At 40.7% G+C, this 18009-nt stretch overlaps 1 protein-coding gene across 3 annotated transcripts in view; it reads right to left on the minus strand.

The window, feature by feature from the left end:
* PRKAG2 (protein kinase AMP-activated non-catalytic subunit gamma 2) overlaps nt 1-18009 on the minus strand; it is a 458678-nt gene that overhangs the window by 129669 nt on the left and 311000 nt on the right. For all 3 annotated transcript variants that reach the window (XM_069084051.1, XM_069084042.1, XM_069084057.1), the window contains one exon: nt 5793-6010. In XM_069084051.1, coding sequence (XP_068940152.1) covers nt 5793-6010 — 218 coding nt within the window. The remainder of the gene's footprint in view (nt 1-5792; nt 6011-18009) is intronic.

The raw sequence follows: 18009 nt of genomic DNA on the forward strand, positions 1-18009 counted from the left end.
TCAGATCCCACCAATCTTTCCTCACTATCTTCTGCTGTCACCATCCCCGCAAACGCTACCACCTGTAAGTGTATTTACTGAACATTCCATCATGTGATCTCAATGACCTCTGGGTTTATAGATCAGGTTGAAAATATATGTGTTCTGTGAATACATACATACAACTTGTTCCAACCAGTGCAAGATTTTCATGTTCACTCTTTGCTAAGTATTTGTGAATGAGATTAGCTAAAAGCAGGAGTGAGGAGGGGAGATAAAGGAAGAGGAAAGGTTTTTGTTTGGACCTAAGATGTCTGGGCAGCAGACATTGGTGGAATAATGATGATAAAGCACATTTATGTAGTGCTTTAAAGTTTGCAAAATGTTAGCTCATTTGATCCTCACAACAACCCTGTGAAATGGATGCAATGATCATTCCCATTGTATAGATCGGGAAACTGAGACAGAGAAGTTAAGTGACTTGTTGAGGGTCATAAGGCTAGTCAGTATCTGATCTTCCTGAGTCTAAATCCTCTGCTTTATCCAGTGTGTGACTTGGATGCCAATAAATATTGAAATGAACAAGCCTATGGCATCATCTGGGTAAGCAGCTTCTGAGAAGAGAATGGCCATACCCACCAACAGCAAACCAATATGAGGGACCCTGGAGGAGAGAAAGGAGGCAGCCTTTGCCAAGCAAGTCAAACCACCAACACCAGCACCTCCTCCCTGACCACCATCTCCTTATAGACTCCAATGGAGACAGCCCATGACCCTGAACCCAGAAGCCTTAGGAATGGCAATGTTCAGTGCTTGCAGCCATCATCCTAGGAAGCAACCCTTGAGGGGATGTAGCCTGGCAATAGCCCCTACAGATAAAGCCATGACTCCTAAACATGAAAAACAAATTATTGCCTTTGCACACAGTAAATGCTTAACAAATGCTTTTTTCATTCGTTCATTCACCCTCTTCTCCCTCTATATTATTTCACTTGGCAATCCATCAGCTCCCATGGATTCAATTATCATCTCTGTGCTGATGATTGTCAAACTGACTTATCCACCTCTACCTTCTCTGCTGACCTCCAGGCTTGCATTTCCAACTCCCTATTTTACATCTTGAACTGGATGGATTGCAGATACCTTGAGCTCAACATGTTCCAAACTGGACTCATTATATTCCTCCCAAGCCCTTCTTTCTTCCTACCTTTCCTATTACTGTTGGAAGTACTGCCATACTCCTAGGGACCCAGGCTTGAAATCTGGGTCTTTCTCACCCCCATATCCAGTCTGTTGCCCAAATCTGTCCATTTGACTTTTGTAACATCTCTCCTATATGCCCCCTTCTCTCCTCTCACACTGCTGATACCCTGGTGCAGGCCCTCAGCACCTTAGGCCTGGACAATGGCAATAGCCTGCTGACTGGTCTATCTAACACAAATCTCTCCTCATTCCAGTCCATCCTCTGTTCAGTTGTCAAAATGATTTTCCTAAAGTACAGATGTGACCGTATCACCCCATAGCCCTCACTCAATAGACTTCAGTGACTCCCTATCACCTACAGGGTCACATAAAAAATCCTCAGTTTGGTTTTCAAAGCCCTTCATAACCTTCTTCTCCCCTCCACCTTTCACCCCACTCCCCCACAGACTCTGCAATTCAACGACACTAGCCTCCTTAAACAAGACACTTCATCTCCTGACTCTGGGCATTTTCTCTGGCTGTCCCCATACCTGGAATGCACCTCCCTCCACATCTCTGCCTCCTGGCTGAAATCCTAACTTCTACAGGAAGCCTTTCACAAGCCCCTTTAATTGCAGTGCCTTCCCTTCGTTGATTATTTCCAGTTCATCCTGTATATAGCTTGTTTGTATGTGGTTGTTTATAAATTGTCTTCCCCATTAGACAATGAACTTCTTGAGGGCAGGAATTTTCTTTTGCCTTTCTTTGCATCTCCAGTGCTTGGGGGAACTGGCACACACATAGTCTGTGTCTAATAAATGTACACTGATTGAATGATTCATTTTCTCCCCTATAGCTTAATGACAAAAGGAACAAGTATCTATCCTTTGGGATCTTTCTGAGCCAAAATGATCCACGTTAATTCCTTAGTTGGGCTATCCCTAGAGGAGGACAGAGCCCAAAGCAGATCACCTGAAGTACTGCAACACCATAGACGTTTTTATGCAGGTGAAAATCTGGTTAAAATGAACATAAGGGCCACCTTGAAGGGCTGGAAGAAATCCCAAAAGGGAAGCCTCTAAACCTGAAAGGCATGAGCAGGTCAGTTAAAGAATGATTTTATGGATATGTCTTAATTCTTCAATGGAGTCACATCCTTCTTAAGTCACTGCCTAGATGCGGAATTCCTGAAGGACTCCTGGGACCCTGGGTCACCATCCTAATCAGCCCCTAGCAAGGATTATCATATCTATAGTTACCTTAGAATACCACTACTTAGGCACAAGCATGGAAAGAAACAGGGCTAACACCTGTTTTATCTTTTTCTACTGAAACTGGAAAGGGAAGGTACCAAGCAATCCTGTTGTACTAAGCTTCTTATCAAGTAGAAAATGCAATTAAAAATTATAAAAATTTTTGAATTCAAAGCTCATCTTCTCCAGTCCCTACCCACAGAAGCGATATGATTTACGACATCCCCAAATGGTCATCATCTAACATCCTTAAGATTTTGTCTAGTTCTGGGGAGCTCATTTACTCCTAAGGCAATCCATTTAATTGTTGCATAGCTCTCATTATTAGGGAGTTGCTTTGTACTGATTCCAAATCTTCATCTCTGCAATTTCCATCTGGTGCTCCTGGTTCATGGGACTTTTCATTTCCATTAGCAACGGAGATCCTTGCTACCATGCTCTCAATTTCAGTTTGGCCAAGATTGAACTCATCTTATCCCTAAAACTTGTTCTCCTGCCCAACTTCCTTATTTCCATCAGTGGTTTGTTCCCAGTCTCAAAATGGTAGGCATATTTGACTCCTTCTCCTTTTATCTCCTACATCAAGCTATTTGTTCAATCCTGTTCATCCTCCCTTTACAGGTTCTTTTGCCATCACCTTAAATTCAAGTCTCCATCATTTTATGCCCAAATTACCACAATGTTCTCAACAGTCTCCTTGGATGCTGCCCCATCCAATCTATCCTTCACACTGTTATCAGATTAATCTTCTTCAAGCACTGCCGTGGGACTTATTGCTTCAAAGCTGGCTCTGCTCTATCTTTATCACCTTATCTCCCACTGTTTCCCCAAATGAACCCTCTACTACAGTCAATTCATTCTTCTCGCTGCCTGAACATGTCAGGCTCATTCCTCACTCTTAAAAGTCTTTGCTGTGGCTCGAATTAGAGATGGCAGTGCTCTTCCTTGATTCTTGTGGTCCTTCAAGATTCTGCTCAGATTTTTTTTCCTTCATAAACCTTTCCATGACTAGTTCAGTCCACAGTGACCTCACTTTCTTCCTTTGAGCACCTATACCACACGTTTTTCCATATCACTTTTTGGCACAACCATATGGTACTTTGCATTGTGACTTAATTGTTTCACATGTCTACATCTTGTCCCCCCACTCAGTCTCCCCAACCACACTGTAAGCTTCCTCAAGGGAAAGGGTCTTGTTTTCTTCTCTTGTTATTTCATCACTTTTCTCTCTACCAGCCCAGGTGTGGTACTTTAGGAAAAGTAGGTGTTTAATTATTACTTGCTGAATGCATAGCTATTGTATTATCTCTTTGCATGGCAAATGAATCTTCATTTGCTCCAGAATTGTACAGTTGAATTAAGTCAAGCCAATACAGATGGACATGGAGATTTTTTTTAAGTGCTACTAGCCTCAGGAGTAAAGTTATGTGTCTGTGTTAGAGTTCTACTGAATGTGAACTCAGCTCTCAGTGGCAGGTAATAGCAAAAGTGACAGAGTGGAAAGAAAGTTGGACTTGGAGCCAGTGGATCTGGGTTTCGATCCCAAGTTTTGCCACTTACCAACTTGGGAGGGTCACTTAACCTCTATGGGACTCAATTTCCTCATCTATAAAACAAGACTCAACTTAATTTTGAAATAGATGGCCTCTGAAGTCCCTTCTAATCTATACCTTTCCAAAAGAACCACACCTAGACTGGTGGAGAGGGGAGTGATGACATGACAAGAGAAGAAGATAGGGTCCTTCCCCTTGAGGAGCTTACAGTGTGGCTGGGAAGAGAAGATGTAGGCACATGAAACAATTAAGTCACAATGCAGAGTACTATATGGTTGTGCCAAACAAGTAACATGGAGAAATATAGGAACTCAAAGGGAAAAAGCTGGGTCACCATGGGCTGAACTAGCCAGGAGCATTGGACCTAGAATCAGGAAGACTTGACACTTACAAAACCTCAGAAACAAGTTATGTGATCTGGGCAAGTCTCTTAACCCCTATTTGCCTCAGTTTCCTCACCTGTAAAATGGGGATAATAATAACCTCTACTATTGTGGGGAGGATTAAATGAGATAATAATTGTACAGGGCTTAGCATAGTGCCTCACACATAGTAGATGCTACAAAAAGACAATTTTTTTGTTGTTGCTGCTGTTGTTATCCTATGATAAGAGCCACTAGCTGGCACAATGGAGAGAGTGCTGGGCCTGGAGTCAAGAACCACCTGAGTTCAGATCTGGCCTCAGATACTGACTGGTTAGGTGAATCTTAACCTCTATCTGCCTCAGTTTCCTCAACTGTAAAATGACCCTCTTGAACTCGTAGGGTGGTTGTAAGGATCAAATGAAGTATCTGGAAAGCACTTAGCACAGTGCTTATCACTTAGGCACTTAATGAATACTTATTCCCTTGCCCTCCCCACTATGTACTATCATTTGAGCAATTAAGCATGTTCTGTCAAACTATCACACCATCTGTTTCATGTGTGTATCAGTCTTGGTGACCCAACAGTGTTATAAGCCCTGTGTTCCACTACCCTCTGAACTCATCTGAAGTGTGTCCAGTTCTGGGCACCGAGGTTTAAGAAGGACATTGCTAAGCTGGGGTACATTCAGAGAAGGGCCACTGGCATGGTGAAGGGGCTTGGGGCCATGTCATATGAGTATTACTCAAAGGAATTGGGCATGATGATCTTGAAGAAGAGATATAAAGGGGGGCATGATATTTCTCTTCAAGAAGAACTGTTTTTTTATGTGAAGGATTTGTCCTGTTTGGTACCAGAGGGCAGAAGTCAAAGCAATGAGGAGAAGCTGAAAAGAGGCTAATTTGACACATAAAAACCCTTTCTGATAGTTGGAGCTATCCCAAAGTAGAGTGGTCTGTCCCCAGATGTGCTGGGGTTCCCCCTCCTAGGAGGTCTTCATGTAGAGGTAGGTGGCCTTTGTTGGGTATATCATAATATAGAATCCTTTTGTGTATGGGTGTAATAAGATGACTGGAGAGTTTCCTTCCATCTCTCAAATTCCATGATCCCATGTCCTCCTGCATATACAGGGCAGAGCACCTAACAGGTGCAAATGACACGTGTTGAATTCTACCTGTCCTGCTTTCAACTATCCTAAAAAAAGTCAGCATTCCCTAAGCATTACCCCCCAAAAGTCTTAACCAATGACCCTTTAAATGAGAGATGCTTATTTGCAAGGAATTGTCTTTATCATCATTCAGGATCCACTCAGCCTTTGGCCTTTTCACCACAGCCCCTGTAGGGTCAGGCCAAGCCAGAGCAGCCTGGAAAAAGTAACTGGTTTTTATCTGTGTACTTATGGGCTTGGCCTCCACCCACAGTATTCCCCACTTGGAATCCCAAGAAAGAAGACATTACTTACTGTTGTGGAGGTAGCATAGGGAGCCGAGGCTGCAGAGGGAGGCTTGGCTGAACTCTGGAAGGAGGGCAGGCAGAACCTCTGGCCTGTGTCCGGGGGAGAAGAGGAGGCATAAATTCGAGTTTCTAATCTCTCAGGTTCATTCTTATAAGATTCAAGAGGAAAAGTATGCTGTTTGATCACTTGGGTAGGGGTCGATGGCGAAGATGAAAGGCCGGAGGCTGTAGACGAGAAACAACAAAGTGCATCAGAAATCTGGCCTTGACTGAGCCAGGCCGATGGTGAAATCTGTGCTTCCTGCCTAGGGGCTAGTGGCCTGTATCAAAGCCTTTGTTTCCAGGAAAAAAATTCTACACAGGACTAATAATCTCTTTCTGGATCCCCTTCCCCCATGTCATCCACAAAGATTCCACCGGCTACATCCTCAGCAAGTATTCATTTAATATACCTATTCAATAGATTTGGTTTTTTTTGCTTTTTGGAGGGCAATTGGGGTTAAGTAACTTACCCAAGGTCACACGGCTAGTTTTTGTGTGTGTGTGTTAAGTGTCTGAGGCCGGATCCGAACTCAGGTCCTCCTGACTCCAGGGCCGGCGCTCTACTCACTGTGCCACCTAGCCGCCCCAAACAACAGATATTTTTTAACCCCTTTTCTTTGCAGGATGTTATAAGGCATTCAGAGAAGTATCATGATACTCTATGTACATGGTGCTTATCTGAGGAGACCCCATATATACACATGAAAGCTAAATGATGAGTTTGATAGCAATACTAGACAATAAGGGAAGAGTTATTTTAGTGCTAAACGTGTTAGTACTAAATGAGTGGTACAGGCAATAAATGCTATACAGTTCAGGGGAGAGAGAGAATCTTGTGGACTGGAGTGACCAGGGATGACTTCATGTGGGAGGTGTGACTTGTACTGGGTAGAATCAAGGATGGGTAGAATTCAGGTCTCCTCAAAATTTTCCCCTGGGAAAGTATTGTAGATAAGATTATTCTCTTCTTCTAGATGAAGAAACCAAAAAAGTGCCTTGCTTGAGTTCACTTGGATGACAAAGCCAGGACCTAGGTCTCCTGGATCCTAACTCCATCACTTGTTAGAGAGTATGATACGTTTAGAGTTGAGGAAGATGAGGCAGAATGGTTAACATCTGACCTCTTTAATTGTTAAATGGTTAACACTTGACCTCCATTAATCAATACTCCTTGGGTCGAAACAACAGACCTAACCAAAAGTACCCTTGTAATTGTCCCATTAAGATTTACCATGAGCCTCAGTTCAAACCTGGGCCTTTGCTTTTCTGATACTCTTCTTAAATGACCATACTATTCTCATTTAACTTCCACTTCTGCCACTCTCACCTATTCATGCTCAGTTAACTTGTATCTCTTGTACGTGTCCTTTTTAGGCAAGAGTTCTTCCCATGAGTTTCCTGTTCACCCACATCAGTGTCTTTGGGAGCTCTTCCCCTTTTTAATTCACCAGAAGAAATTCTGCCTCACGAGAGTTTTGTTCTTCTTGAGATAATTTCACCCTTAGAGTCTCAGGTCATAGGATAATACCTCTTCTACCTCTGGACTCTGAAATTCACTCTCTAAAATTGGTACTATTGTCAGTACAGGAAGGAAGCATGGCTGGGAATGGAGGTGGAAGGGAAAGAAGGTTGTTATGCCTATGACTTTGTTTCTGATTATACTGGCTGAGCTCACTGCCCCCGTTTTCTTAAGATAGGACTCCTACTCTCCATCTCCAAGCTACGTCACCAAAAGCTCTTCTCTACTTGGTAGGTCCAGGGAGAAAGGGTCTGAGAAACTCATTCTCACTAAGGTCTTAATAGTTGGTAACAAAGATATCCTTTCAAAAGAAATTTGAATTTTAGCACCGATTGATGTTTTAGTGCCCCAAAGGAATAATACTGTAATGGTGGGAATACAGGAATCTGAGATAAATATCGGGGATGTATTTGGGGGCAAGGAGCCTTTCCTTACACCTCTCAAATCATAACATGTAAGAAGTCACCTACTCTACCTATAAGCAAGGGCATTCCTACTTAGATCAATCCCTGAACTTTATGGTAGAATGTTAGAGCAGAAAGTCATCTCATAAATCAATGTAATCTAAGCCCCTTTATTTTCTAGATGGGAAGTTGAGGCCCAGAGAATGGAAGTAAATTGTCCAAGGTCACAAAGTGAGTTGGTTGAAAAGTCAGGACTAGAACTCAGGTCTCTTGATTCTCCATCTTAGACATGTAACCCTTCTGAATATTAGACCAGTTTCTAAAAGCAAATTGAAAACATACACATATGCATAAATATACATATATATCACACAAACACACGTAAGAGTCAGGGTGCGTGCGTGTGCATGTGTGTGTGCGTGTGTGTGTGTGTGTGTGTGTGTGTGTGTGTGTGTGTGAAATCAACTCTCAACAGCCTGGTCAGATGTTCAGTCCTTGAGCCAAGATAACTGGACTTTTTTGAAATGTTGTTGCTAACAACAGAAATGCTGCCTTAGGAAACAACAGTGACTGAATGGGAAAGAAGGTTGGACTGGTGCTTGTGGACCTTTTAGGGTAATTTTTTTTACTGCGTTTTGGATTGCATAATATAGAGGGAAGGAAACTATCCTGGCACATTCAATCCACTTTATTTCAAATAAAACATTTTTTTTCCTTAATAAAACTTGAGGTAAACTGTCAGCTTCTTTCCCTCCCTCCCCTCCCTCCTACCTTCTGACCCTGGTCCCAAGCCATTCAGTGGATACTGGGTACCTATGTAGGAGACCCTGAATTCAGAGTCAGAAGGAAAGTAAAACCAAGTCCCTGTCTTCAGGAAGCCTACAGCTTAGTTATGGAGACAAGATAAGAAAAACAAACAAAGCAAAATAAAATGTATAAGGTGTGATATGAGGCCATAGTTATATAGGAGTTTGAAGAAGAGAGAGGAGAGAAGATAGAGATGGATGGGAGAAGTCTGAAGGAAGAGGCATTTGAGTTGGGGCCCTGATTCCCTTAAAAACAGATCTGCCAATTCTTTTAAAAAATGTTTTATTTATGCACTCCCTTTGTCCAATAGAAATGTTCCTTATGGGAAAAAAAAAGAAAAGGACAGTTAAAACAAATCAACATATTGGTCATGTCTACAATGAATGTATGCCTTGTTTTGCACCTATTTTCTACCACATTCTATCAAGAAGTGGGAAGCCCATGTTACCATTAGTCAAAGATGGCAAACTGATTATTGATCAGGGTTCTGAAGTCTTTCAATGTTGTCTTCTTTTACACCACTGTAATCATTGTACAAATAGTTCTCTTGGTTCTGTTTTCTTGGCTCTGCTTTTATTTATTCAAGTCTTCTCAAGTTTCTCTGTCGTTTTCATATTCATGATTTCTTATAGCACAATAATATCCCATTACAGTCATATACCACAATATATGTGCCTATCTTTCTAAAGCCCTATCTATATAAGATAAAGTATACTATGTCAACAGTAACCCAAGAAGGCACTGTTCTAAGGGAGGCCTATTTCTTTTTCTACAGAGAATGCTTTTTCTTTTTTCTTTTAATGGTTCATTTTAGGAACAGGGCTGTAAAGCCTTTGAGGGTGAACAATGCCTTTTGATTCTCTAAATCCTATGGCCAAGTTAATAGGTTCAGTGAGTCAACAGAAACTGTTCCTGGCTGCTTCAGAGGGTGCCAAATGAATGGTTCCAGACACTAGGGAGTCATAAGCCGGAGACCAAAATGGGACCAAATTGTGCTTTGTCTGCAAAAGGAGGAGGGACGAATAAAAAGGGCAGATGAGGTGAGACAGGAGAGAAAGAAGAAAAAAGAATGAAGAATGGATGGCAGGAGAGAGAAACAACAAGAGAGGAGAACAGAGAAAAGGGAGAAGGGAAGAGAGAGAGAGAGGAAAGCAGAGAGCAGCATGGATGGAAAAGGGAAGAAAAAGAGTAGAAGAAGGGAGGGAAGAGGAAAGGAGAAAACTAAGGAGGCAAGACAGCTGTACAACTTCGGGAAGATCACTTTCTCAGTCTCAGTTTCCTCATCTTTGAAATGAGGGGGTTGGACTGGATAATATCTATGGTCCATCCAAGCTCTAAATTCTCATGCTCTAGTTCTAGGTTGTATTTTGATCTTGGGTCCTGAATGGACCCAAGTCATCTGATGTCACTGACAAGAGAAGAAAAAAGGGAGCAGAGAAAAGGGAAGACTGCTTGACTCTGATCCTAACCACGTCTAAACAGCAGCTCTTTTAATAGTCATTTTTTCCCTTTCAGTGTTTCTTTAAACTTACTGATACAACCCCAAATTTTTATCAACCGTGTGTGTGTGTGTGTCTGTGTCTGTGTCTGTGTATGTGTTTTTTTTGGGGGGGGGGAATGGAGGTGGTCACTGTGAGGCTGCCTTTGAGACAATATAGCCTTAGTAGGGGCAGCAGGCCTTGCTCTCAAGGGATGGAGGAAGAAGACCGAAAAGGCACAGATAAACCTGGTTTGAGGTGAAGAGAAGGGAATGGGAAGTTTAGGATTACTTCTTGGAAGAAGAAAGGCATTTGGAGCAAAACTGAATGGTCTGGTTTCATATTCTTTAGCTCCTGATGAAGACCTGCTATCCTGCCCATGGGGGTTAAATTAGGCAAATTCTCTTAATATCATTCTGTTACAGGATTCTAGGGCTGTAGGAAAACTTGGAGCTCATCTGGCATTAAATCTTTTTGACCCCAAACAGGACATGAATGTGTTTCTTTGTGAGTCTAGTACTTAAAGGGGAATTCAAATGTATAGATACTATTAAAAAAAATTCTCCTAAATTTAATCAACACCTCAAAAAAGAGAAAACATTCCATTTTACAAAGTGGAACAGAATGATCACGACTTTCTAGTACATAGAGCTTGGGTTTAAAAAAAATTATATATATCATAACCACAGCATGCTACTTTCAGAGCTGTCCTGTTTGCCTTGGTTTATCTTTGAATTTCTTTCAGTTTCCTTCCAAGCATTTTAAGGTACTTCAATAAACTCTCCTTTATTTCTTCTTTTTACTTTGTGAACACTATCATTGGCTTCCCCTTGCCCACCCCAAATAAAATAGGAAACATAAAATTCTTTTAACAAATAAGCATCACCAAGCAAAACAGGCCCACGTATTTGCTATGGCCAAAAATATGTCTTATTCAGCACCTTGAGTCTATCACATCTCTGTTAAGTGCATGCTTCATTCTTCCCCTTTACCCCCAACTTAAAAAAATTCTAAACTATAATTAGAATTTCTATATACACAATAAAACATAAAGATAAGTTTGCTCATAGAACTGTGAATCTCTGTTGTGTACATCTTGTTTTTCTTTTAAGTATATAATAAGGTTCAGTGTATTGTGTTCAAAGCTGTCCTGCCTATCTGTGATTCCTTCTGGCCTCCCTTCTGTTCTCTCCTGCCTTTTTCAAAAACATGTTTCAATGACCTTCCTTTCTCTTCTTTATCTTTAAGCAATCCTATCCCTAGTACCTTTCTTCTTCTTCACTCACCTTGTCAAATTGAGATGCCTGGATTGGGATGAAGCATGGTCCTAGAACTAACCTCTGCCCCTGCCATCCTTCTCTCACCAAAAAAGTCCCTTGCCCTATTCCTCATTTGGCCAGGAGGCAGAGGAGTATTTCTTTTTTGGAAGAGACTTGAACACTTTCAACAACCTGAATCTGGATCAGTTATCTAGTCCAACCTCCTAATTTTACAGATGAGGAAACAGACATAGAAAGGAGTGATTTTCCCAAGGTCATACAGATAGTAGTAGAGTCTGGATCAGAATGTAGGTGTCCCAACTGTCAATCATTTGTTCTTTCCATTCTTCCCTCTTGTCAACCATTGTCTTAGCTCTGACATACTGTATACATGGCATTCTATAAACCCCTAGGTGAGGGTTGGTGAGCAGGAAGGAAAGAACTGAAGAATGTTTGCTTGCTTGGTATTTGGTAGGAGAAATATAAATTATGTAATATATACATATATTATGCAATTATATTACATAATAAGTATAGTATACATATATATATCCTATTGTCCATTATGTGCTCTTTCCTATACAGTCTGATTCCTGACTCACAGTCAGCAGAATGTGTCCTTTGAGCTATTTTTCTAGGAGTGGGATGAATTAACACTGAGTCATCCACACTCTTGCTCAGTCTCCCTTGGGACCAAAGGCACACAGTCTGCAAAGTGGTTGGCTAGAGTGAAGGCTATAGTTTGTGCTATGGAAATATAACCAGTCCACACCGGAGAGGATTAAACCTCATGCCCTTGTTCTCATCAATCAGTCAACAGATGAATATGAGTCTCTTATTACTTTCTAGTCACGTGGTGTTCTGACTTTGAAATGGTATCTCCCAGCTTGAGCATTTCACCTTATTCACCAAACTTCAATGTCAATGATTCATGGCTACTGCCAGAAAAATGAATCCATCCTCAGAGCCTGAGCATTTTTCTCTGTAAAATGAGGAGGTTGGAGAAGATGATTTCCAAGGTCGTTTACACCTCTTACAATCCACAAGCCTATCTCTCTCTGTCTCTCTAGGATTTCCTCAGGTTTGTGACCCAGGTGAGGTTTGCCTTTGGTCCTCCAATCATCCATTTCATGAAGCCCTTCCTTTTTTTCTACAACATGAGCACTGACACGGCCATTCCTTTAAGGTCCAACTCAAGCCCCATCTCCTCTGCAAAGTTTTCCTCTCTGGTTGCCTATTTCCTAACTGTCAGTAACCTCTCTGTGACTCAGTCCAAGTAATCTCTTTGTGTCTGAGAGGAAAACTAGCCTCTAATTTCCTTCTCTTCATGCCCACAGCCTTATGGTTGGTACCATACAATTTAATTACACACACTGTCTTAATAGTGTTCTCTAATAATTTCATGAGTGTCTGGTTTGTCTTCTCTAGTGGCATATACACTTGAAGGTAAAGCCCATGCCTTCTTAAACTTTTTTTCTGTACTCTACAATGCTTAACACAGTGCAAAGCATACAGAAGGTGCTCAATTAAGACTTGATTAATTGATTAATTCCTTCTTCCTAGCAGCATTTGCGTTTTCATAGGGGGAAAGGCCTTAACAGAAAAGTAATGAAGGAGATCTTTTTGGCTTGGAGGAGCACTTTAGATCTCACGGTTGAGGTGGTTATCTACTTCTCCTAGGCTTAAAGTCAGTCCCAATTGGGAGGACCCAAACATAAAGACACCTGGAGAGCTTGAGCTTATTTTGCATGATTCTTCTTCTTGGATTTTCTGCTCCAGCCCAGTTGGTTGACTTACTTTTCCCAAACTCACATTCCATCTCCTGCTTGCATATCTTTTCCTAGGCTATTCCCCATGTTTGGAATTTATTCCCCTTCCTCACCCCTACCTCCTAAAATTGCTAGCTTCCTTCAAACATCAGGACAGACAGCACCTCCTCTAGGAAGCCTTTCCTATACACACCCTTATGTACAAGTGAGTTGTTCATGCCATTTCCCTCCTTAAAATTTCTTCCCTTAAATCATCATCTAGGCTTTTTTCTTTATTTGTTCTATTCTCCCAGTGGAGGGCAGGGCCCATATTTGGCTTTGGCTTTGAATACCCAGTGCCTAGCAGGATGCCTTGAACCTAGGAGGTGCTTTAAAAATTGTTAGTAGAATTGGATTCAACTGGGAAAGCATTAATGGAAAAGCCTGAATGAAGAATTGTAATCCCTCAAGGCAACTTGTTGGCCAAACTTTAATAACCTATAGGAGCAGTAATGATTGTTCTTACTTCTTAGCAATGATACTGAGATGATACTTGGAACTAATCTCCATAGGTTGATGTAGTTTCCTTTCACCTCTGCTGGGACACGTTGTCTCAGTATGTTGGTACTAATCTGTATGGTATGAATTTGTATGGTTATCCAGGGCAAGGGTTATTTTTTACTGTTTTTTTTTTTAACTTTGAATCCCCAGTACCTAGGACAATGACATGTACTTGGTAGATGCTTAATAAATGTTTGTTCAATTGAATAAGGTCAAGGTTGCATGTCCAATCATGAAATCAAATACTAACTCTTATAACACTGTATACAAACTTAGATGGGGCTTGGCCCATTCCTGGATTCAGTCACAAGGAGTTAGGCAAGGAAGAGTAGACAGTTCAGTGAAAACCCATTTCCATTACTGGAAAAGCATCAGCTTTAAATCATATGATTCAGTGGTGGGACAGCCTGCATATGTCCATATACACAGGATGTCTATTAGCATTGTGGCCTACTAGTTGGGCCCTAGTGAAATTCCTGATCAATTATATTCCAAAGAGTTTGAGGTTGAGTTAGAACATTAAAAGAGTTTGAATTCAGTTTGTTGGGATGTTTGCTGAGAAAAAAAAAAAAAACCATTTCAGAACAGCAACAAGTTAGATGGCTTCCCTAGCTGTTTCCATTCCTGATTGAGTAATTTCCCACACTCCTATATAGGGGGTGTTCTCCTCCAAAAGTCTTCTCCATGGGTCCATCCTGGCCACCCTTCTCCTATGTCATCCAGCACAATCCGTTCATTCACAGGACCCTAGAGTCACAGAATGTTAGGCCATAGGATCATAAGATTTAGAGCTGGAGGGACTATAGAGAAAATAATAATAGCCACATGATTTATAATATAAATAAATAGTTTTGCAAAGCACTACGCATATTAATAAATGCAGTTCCTCAAAAACACCCTGGGAAATAAGTGGTGGCGTGGCTCTTGTTACTGTTATCATTATCCCATTTTTTGGATGAGGCAGTTTTGACACGATGATTTTCATATTGGCATTTCCCTCCTTTTATGTCTCCCCCACCCTGGGGGATACGTCAGCAGAGTTTATCTTTATAATCCTAGTCTTCATCATCACATTCAATATTTGCAAAGTAACAGTTAATAATAGCTTGCATTTACATATTGCTTTAAGATTAGTAAAACGCTTTACATATATTAACACATTTAATCCTTACAACAACCCTGTGAGGTCGTGCTACCGTTATATAATACTGTTTTTCTATATCCAAGGCAGGATTGGAAGCCTGGATTTCCTGATTCTAAATCCAGCACTTAATCCACTCTGCCACCTAAGAGGCCTCATTGCACACAGTGCTAGTCTCCATATGTTAGAGGAAACAAAGACAAAGAGGATATAGATCCTGCCCTCAGAGAGCTTACAATTTAGTTAGGAAAACAAGAAAAACCAAAAGTTAAATAACAATTTAAGGTGCCAATTATTTAGATGTACTTCTATGTGTATATATTCTGACCATCATCCTGTCACTCCCCCTTCCAAAAAGAATGTTAGCTTCCTGAGAAGAGGGAGCGTCTTGATTCTGTCTTTTTACCCCCAATGACTAGCTCAGTCTTTAATAAATGCATGTTGAGTGATTAATTAAAGACAGTACTATAGAGAGTTAATTGATTAGGGGAAGGTTTCTAGGATTAGGTAGTACTTGACAGACGGAGTAGAATTTAACATGACTGGATGGAAGGAACTATGGGAAACAGATGACACAAAAGCAAGGCAGGAAATGTGCATGGGTATGTTTAAGGAATATTAATTGACCAATTTGATTGTAGTAAGGGATATGGACTCAGGATACTGGGCCTACTGAATTTTAGGTCTATTGTTCTGTTTTGAGTCTAGAAATGCAGCATTAGTGTAAATAGTTATAAGTATCTTAGATACTGAAGCCCAGAGGGACATGGGGAAAGCCCACTTGCCCTTAGGCAGAATAATGAAAGGCTGGCCTACTTAGCTGTGAGATTTTTATAATCTATTATCCATTAATATTTCACCTTTCTTTGAATACTCAGGAGGCTTCCACTGAACTTGCTAAGCCTCAGTATTCTGCTTTTGATTGTATGAGTTAATTATATGAACAGTTCTATAGCTGTGTCAATATTCAGTTTCAGTGCTTTGTCTTCCCTATATGTGTTGCCCATATCTCTGCACTGTATCTCCCTTCTTTTCATTCTGTATCCTTAAGGTTATGTATGGGTATATGTGTGTATGTATGTATATGTGTGTATATACACACACATACATTATGTTTAAATGTTGTGTGTATATATATATGTACATGTGTGTATACTTGCTTTATTCATTCTATTGAAAAATTCCTACGGTCTAAAACTGTTTTGTTGGTCTCACTGAATCTGTTCCACCCAGACTCATGCTAATCAGTAAAAGAAATATTTTTTCTATGATATAAGCAAAGGACTGGTGGTTATTTTGTTAACAAGGGTAATGGGAAATAATGTTGCAATAGGTAAGAGGTAGATTGTGAATGCTCATGTGCTCACAGATTTAGGATGAAAGAGACTTTAGGGATCACCAAATTTAATCTTCCACATTTTGCAGATGAGGAAACCGAGGCACAGAGAGGTCTAAAGGCCTTGCTCAACACACAGTTGTAGATGTCAGAGGCAGGATTTCAACACAGGTCTTTGCACAAGCCTCATGACCACACCACTTGTCCCATCTCATTTAGTATCCAGTATTCAAGTTCTCCCCCTCCTGGATCACTGCCTTGTCATGGCAGACGCTTTGCCAATGAAACTCGCTCAATGAAATTATGCGCTATGAGTAAGAAAGCAAAAGGGCTGTCTGATGAGGCTTCACAAATAGGTTCGGAGAAGAAAGCCAAAGGTAAAGACATTGGATCAAGAACTGAAGTCACCAAAGACCAAGACAAAGAAATACTCAACTGAATGTGGAATTCCAGAGACCAACAAGGAGAGAGAAGAAGGTTTTCTTAAATGAGAAATGCAAAGAAATAGAAGAAAAAAATAGAATGGGAAAGACAGAGATCTCTTCAAGAAAATTTGAGATATCAAAGGAATGTTTCGTGCAAAAATGGGCATGATCAAAGACAAAAATGGTAGGGACTTAATAGAAGTAGAAGAGATCAAGAAGAGGTGGCAAGAATATAGGGAACTATGCAAGAAAGAACTTAACATTACTGATAACCACTGTGGTGTGGGTTACTGCTCTAGAAGCCACACATCCTGGAGAATGGAGTCAAGTGGGCTAGTAGAGGTGCCAGAATTCCAGCTGAGCTATTTAAAATCCTAAAAGATGATGCTGTTAAAATATGCCAGCTAATTTGAAAAACTCAGTAGTGGCCACTGGATTGGAAAAGATCAGTTTACATCTCAATCCTAAAGAAGGGCAACGCTAAGGAATATTCAAATTACCAAACAATTGTGCTCATTTTACACACCAGCAAGATTATGCTTAAGACTCTGCAAGCTAGGCTTCGGCAACATGCGAACTGAGAATTACCAGGAATGCAGGCTGATTTTTGAAGAGGCAGAGAAACTAGAGACCAAATTGCCAACATTCTTGGGATTATGAAGAAAGCAAGAAAGTTCCAGAAAAAAAACCATCTACTTCTGCTTCATTGACTACACTAAAGCTTTTGACTTTGTAGTTCACAACAAAACGTGACAAGTCCTCAAAGAGATGGGTACACCAGGGTCATCTTACTTGTCTCCTGAGGAACCTGTGTGAGGTTATGAAGCAACAGTTATAACCAAACATGGAGCAACTGATTGGTTTAAGATTGGGGAAGAAGTATGACAAGTACTATCACCTTATTTATTTAACATATGCAGAGCACATCATGTGAAATACCAGGATGGATGAATAAAAAGCTGGAATTAAGGCTGTTGTGAGAAATATTAACAATCTCAGGGATGAAGATGATGCTACTCTGATGGCAGAAAGTAAAAAAATAATTAAGAAGCCTTTTGATGGGATGAAAGAAGACAGTATAAAAACTGGCTTAAAGCTTAACATTAAAAAAAAACAACTAATATCATGGCAACTGGTCCCATCACTTTCTGGCAAATATAGGGAGAAGAATGGAAGCACTGTTAGATTTTATATTCTTGGGCTCAAAGATCACTGTGGACAGTAACTGCAGCTATAAAATTTAAAAATGCTTAAAAGAAAGAAATAAAAAGATACTGCTCTTTATAAGGAAAGCTATGGCAAATCTGGAAAGCATACTAAAAAGCAGAGACATCTCCTTGCCAACAAAGGTCCATATAGTCAAAGCTATGGTTTTTGCCAGTCATACTATATGGCTGTGAAAGATGAACTATAAGAAAAGCTGAGTGCTGTGGAATTGATGCTTTCAAGGTGTGGTGCTGGAGAAAACTTTTGGAAGTCCCTTGGACAGCAAGGAGATCAAATC

Source organism: Petaurus breviceps, unplaced genomic scaffold, assembly GCF_028583685.1.
Source record: "Petaurus breviceps papuanus isolate PSGF00001 unplaced genomic scaffold, PetGlider_PUasm1.0 115, whole genome shotgun sequence".
Classification (NCBI taxonomy): domain Eukaryota; kingdom Metazoa; phylum Chordata; class Mammalia; order Diprotodontia; family Petauridae; genus Petaurus; species Petaurus breviceps.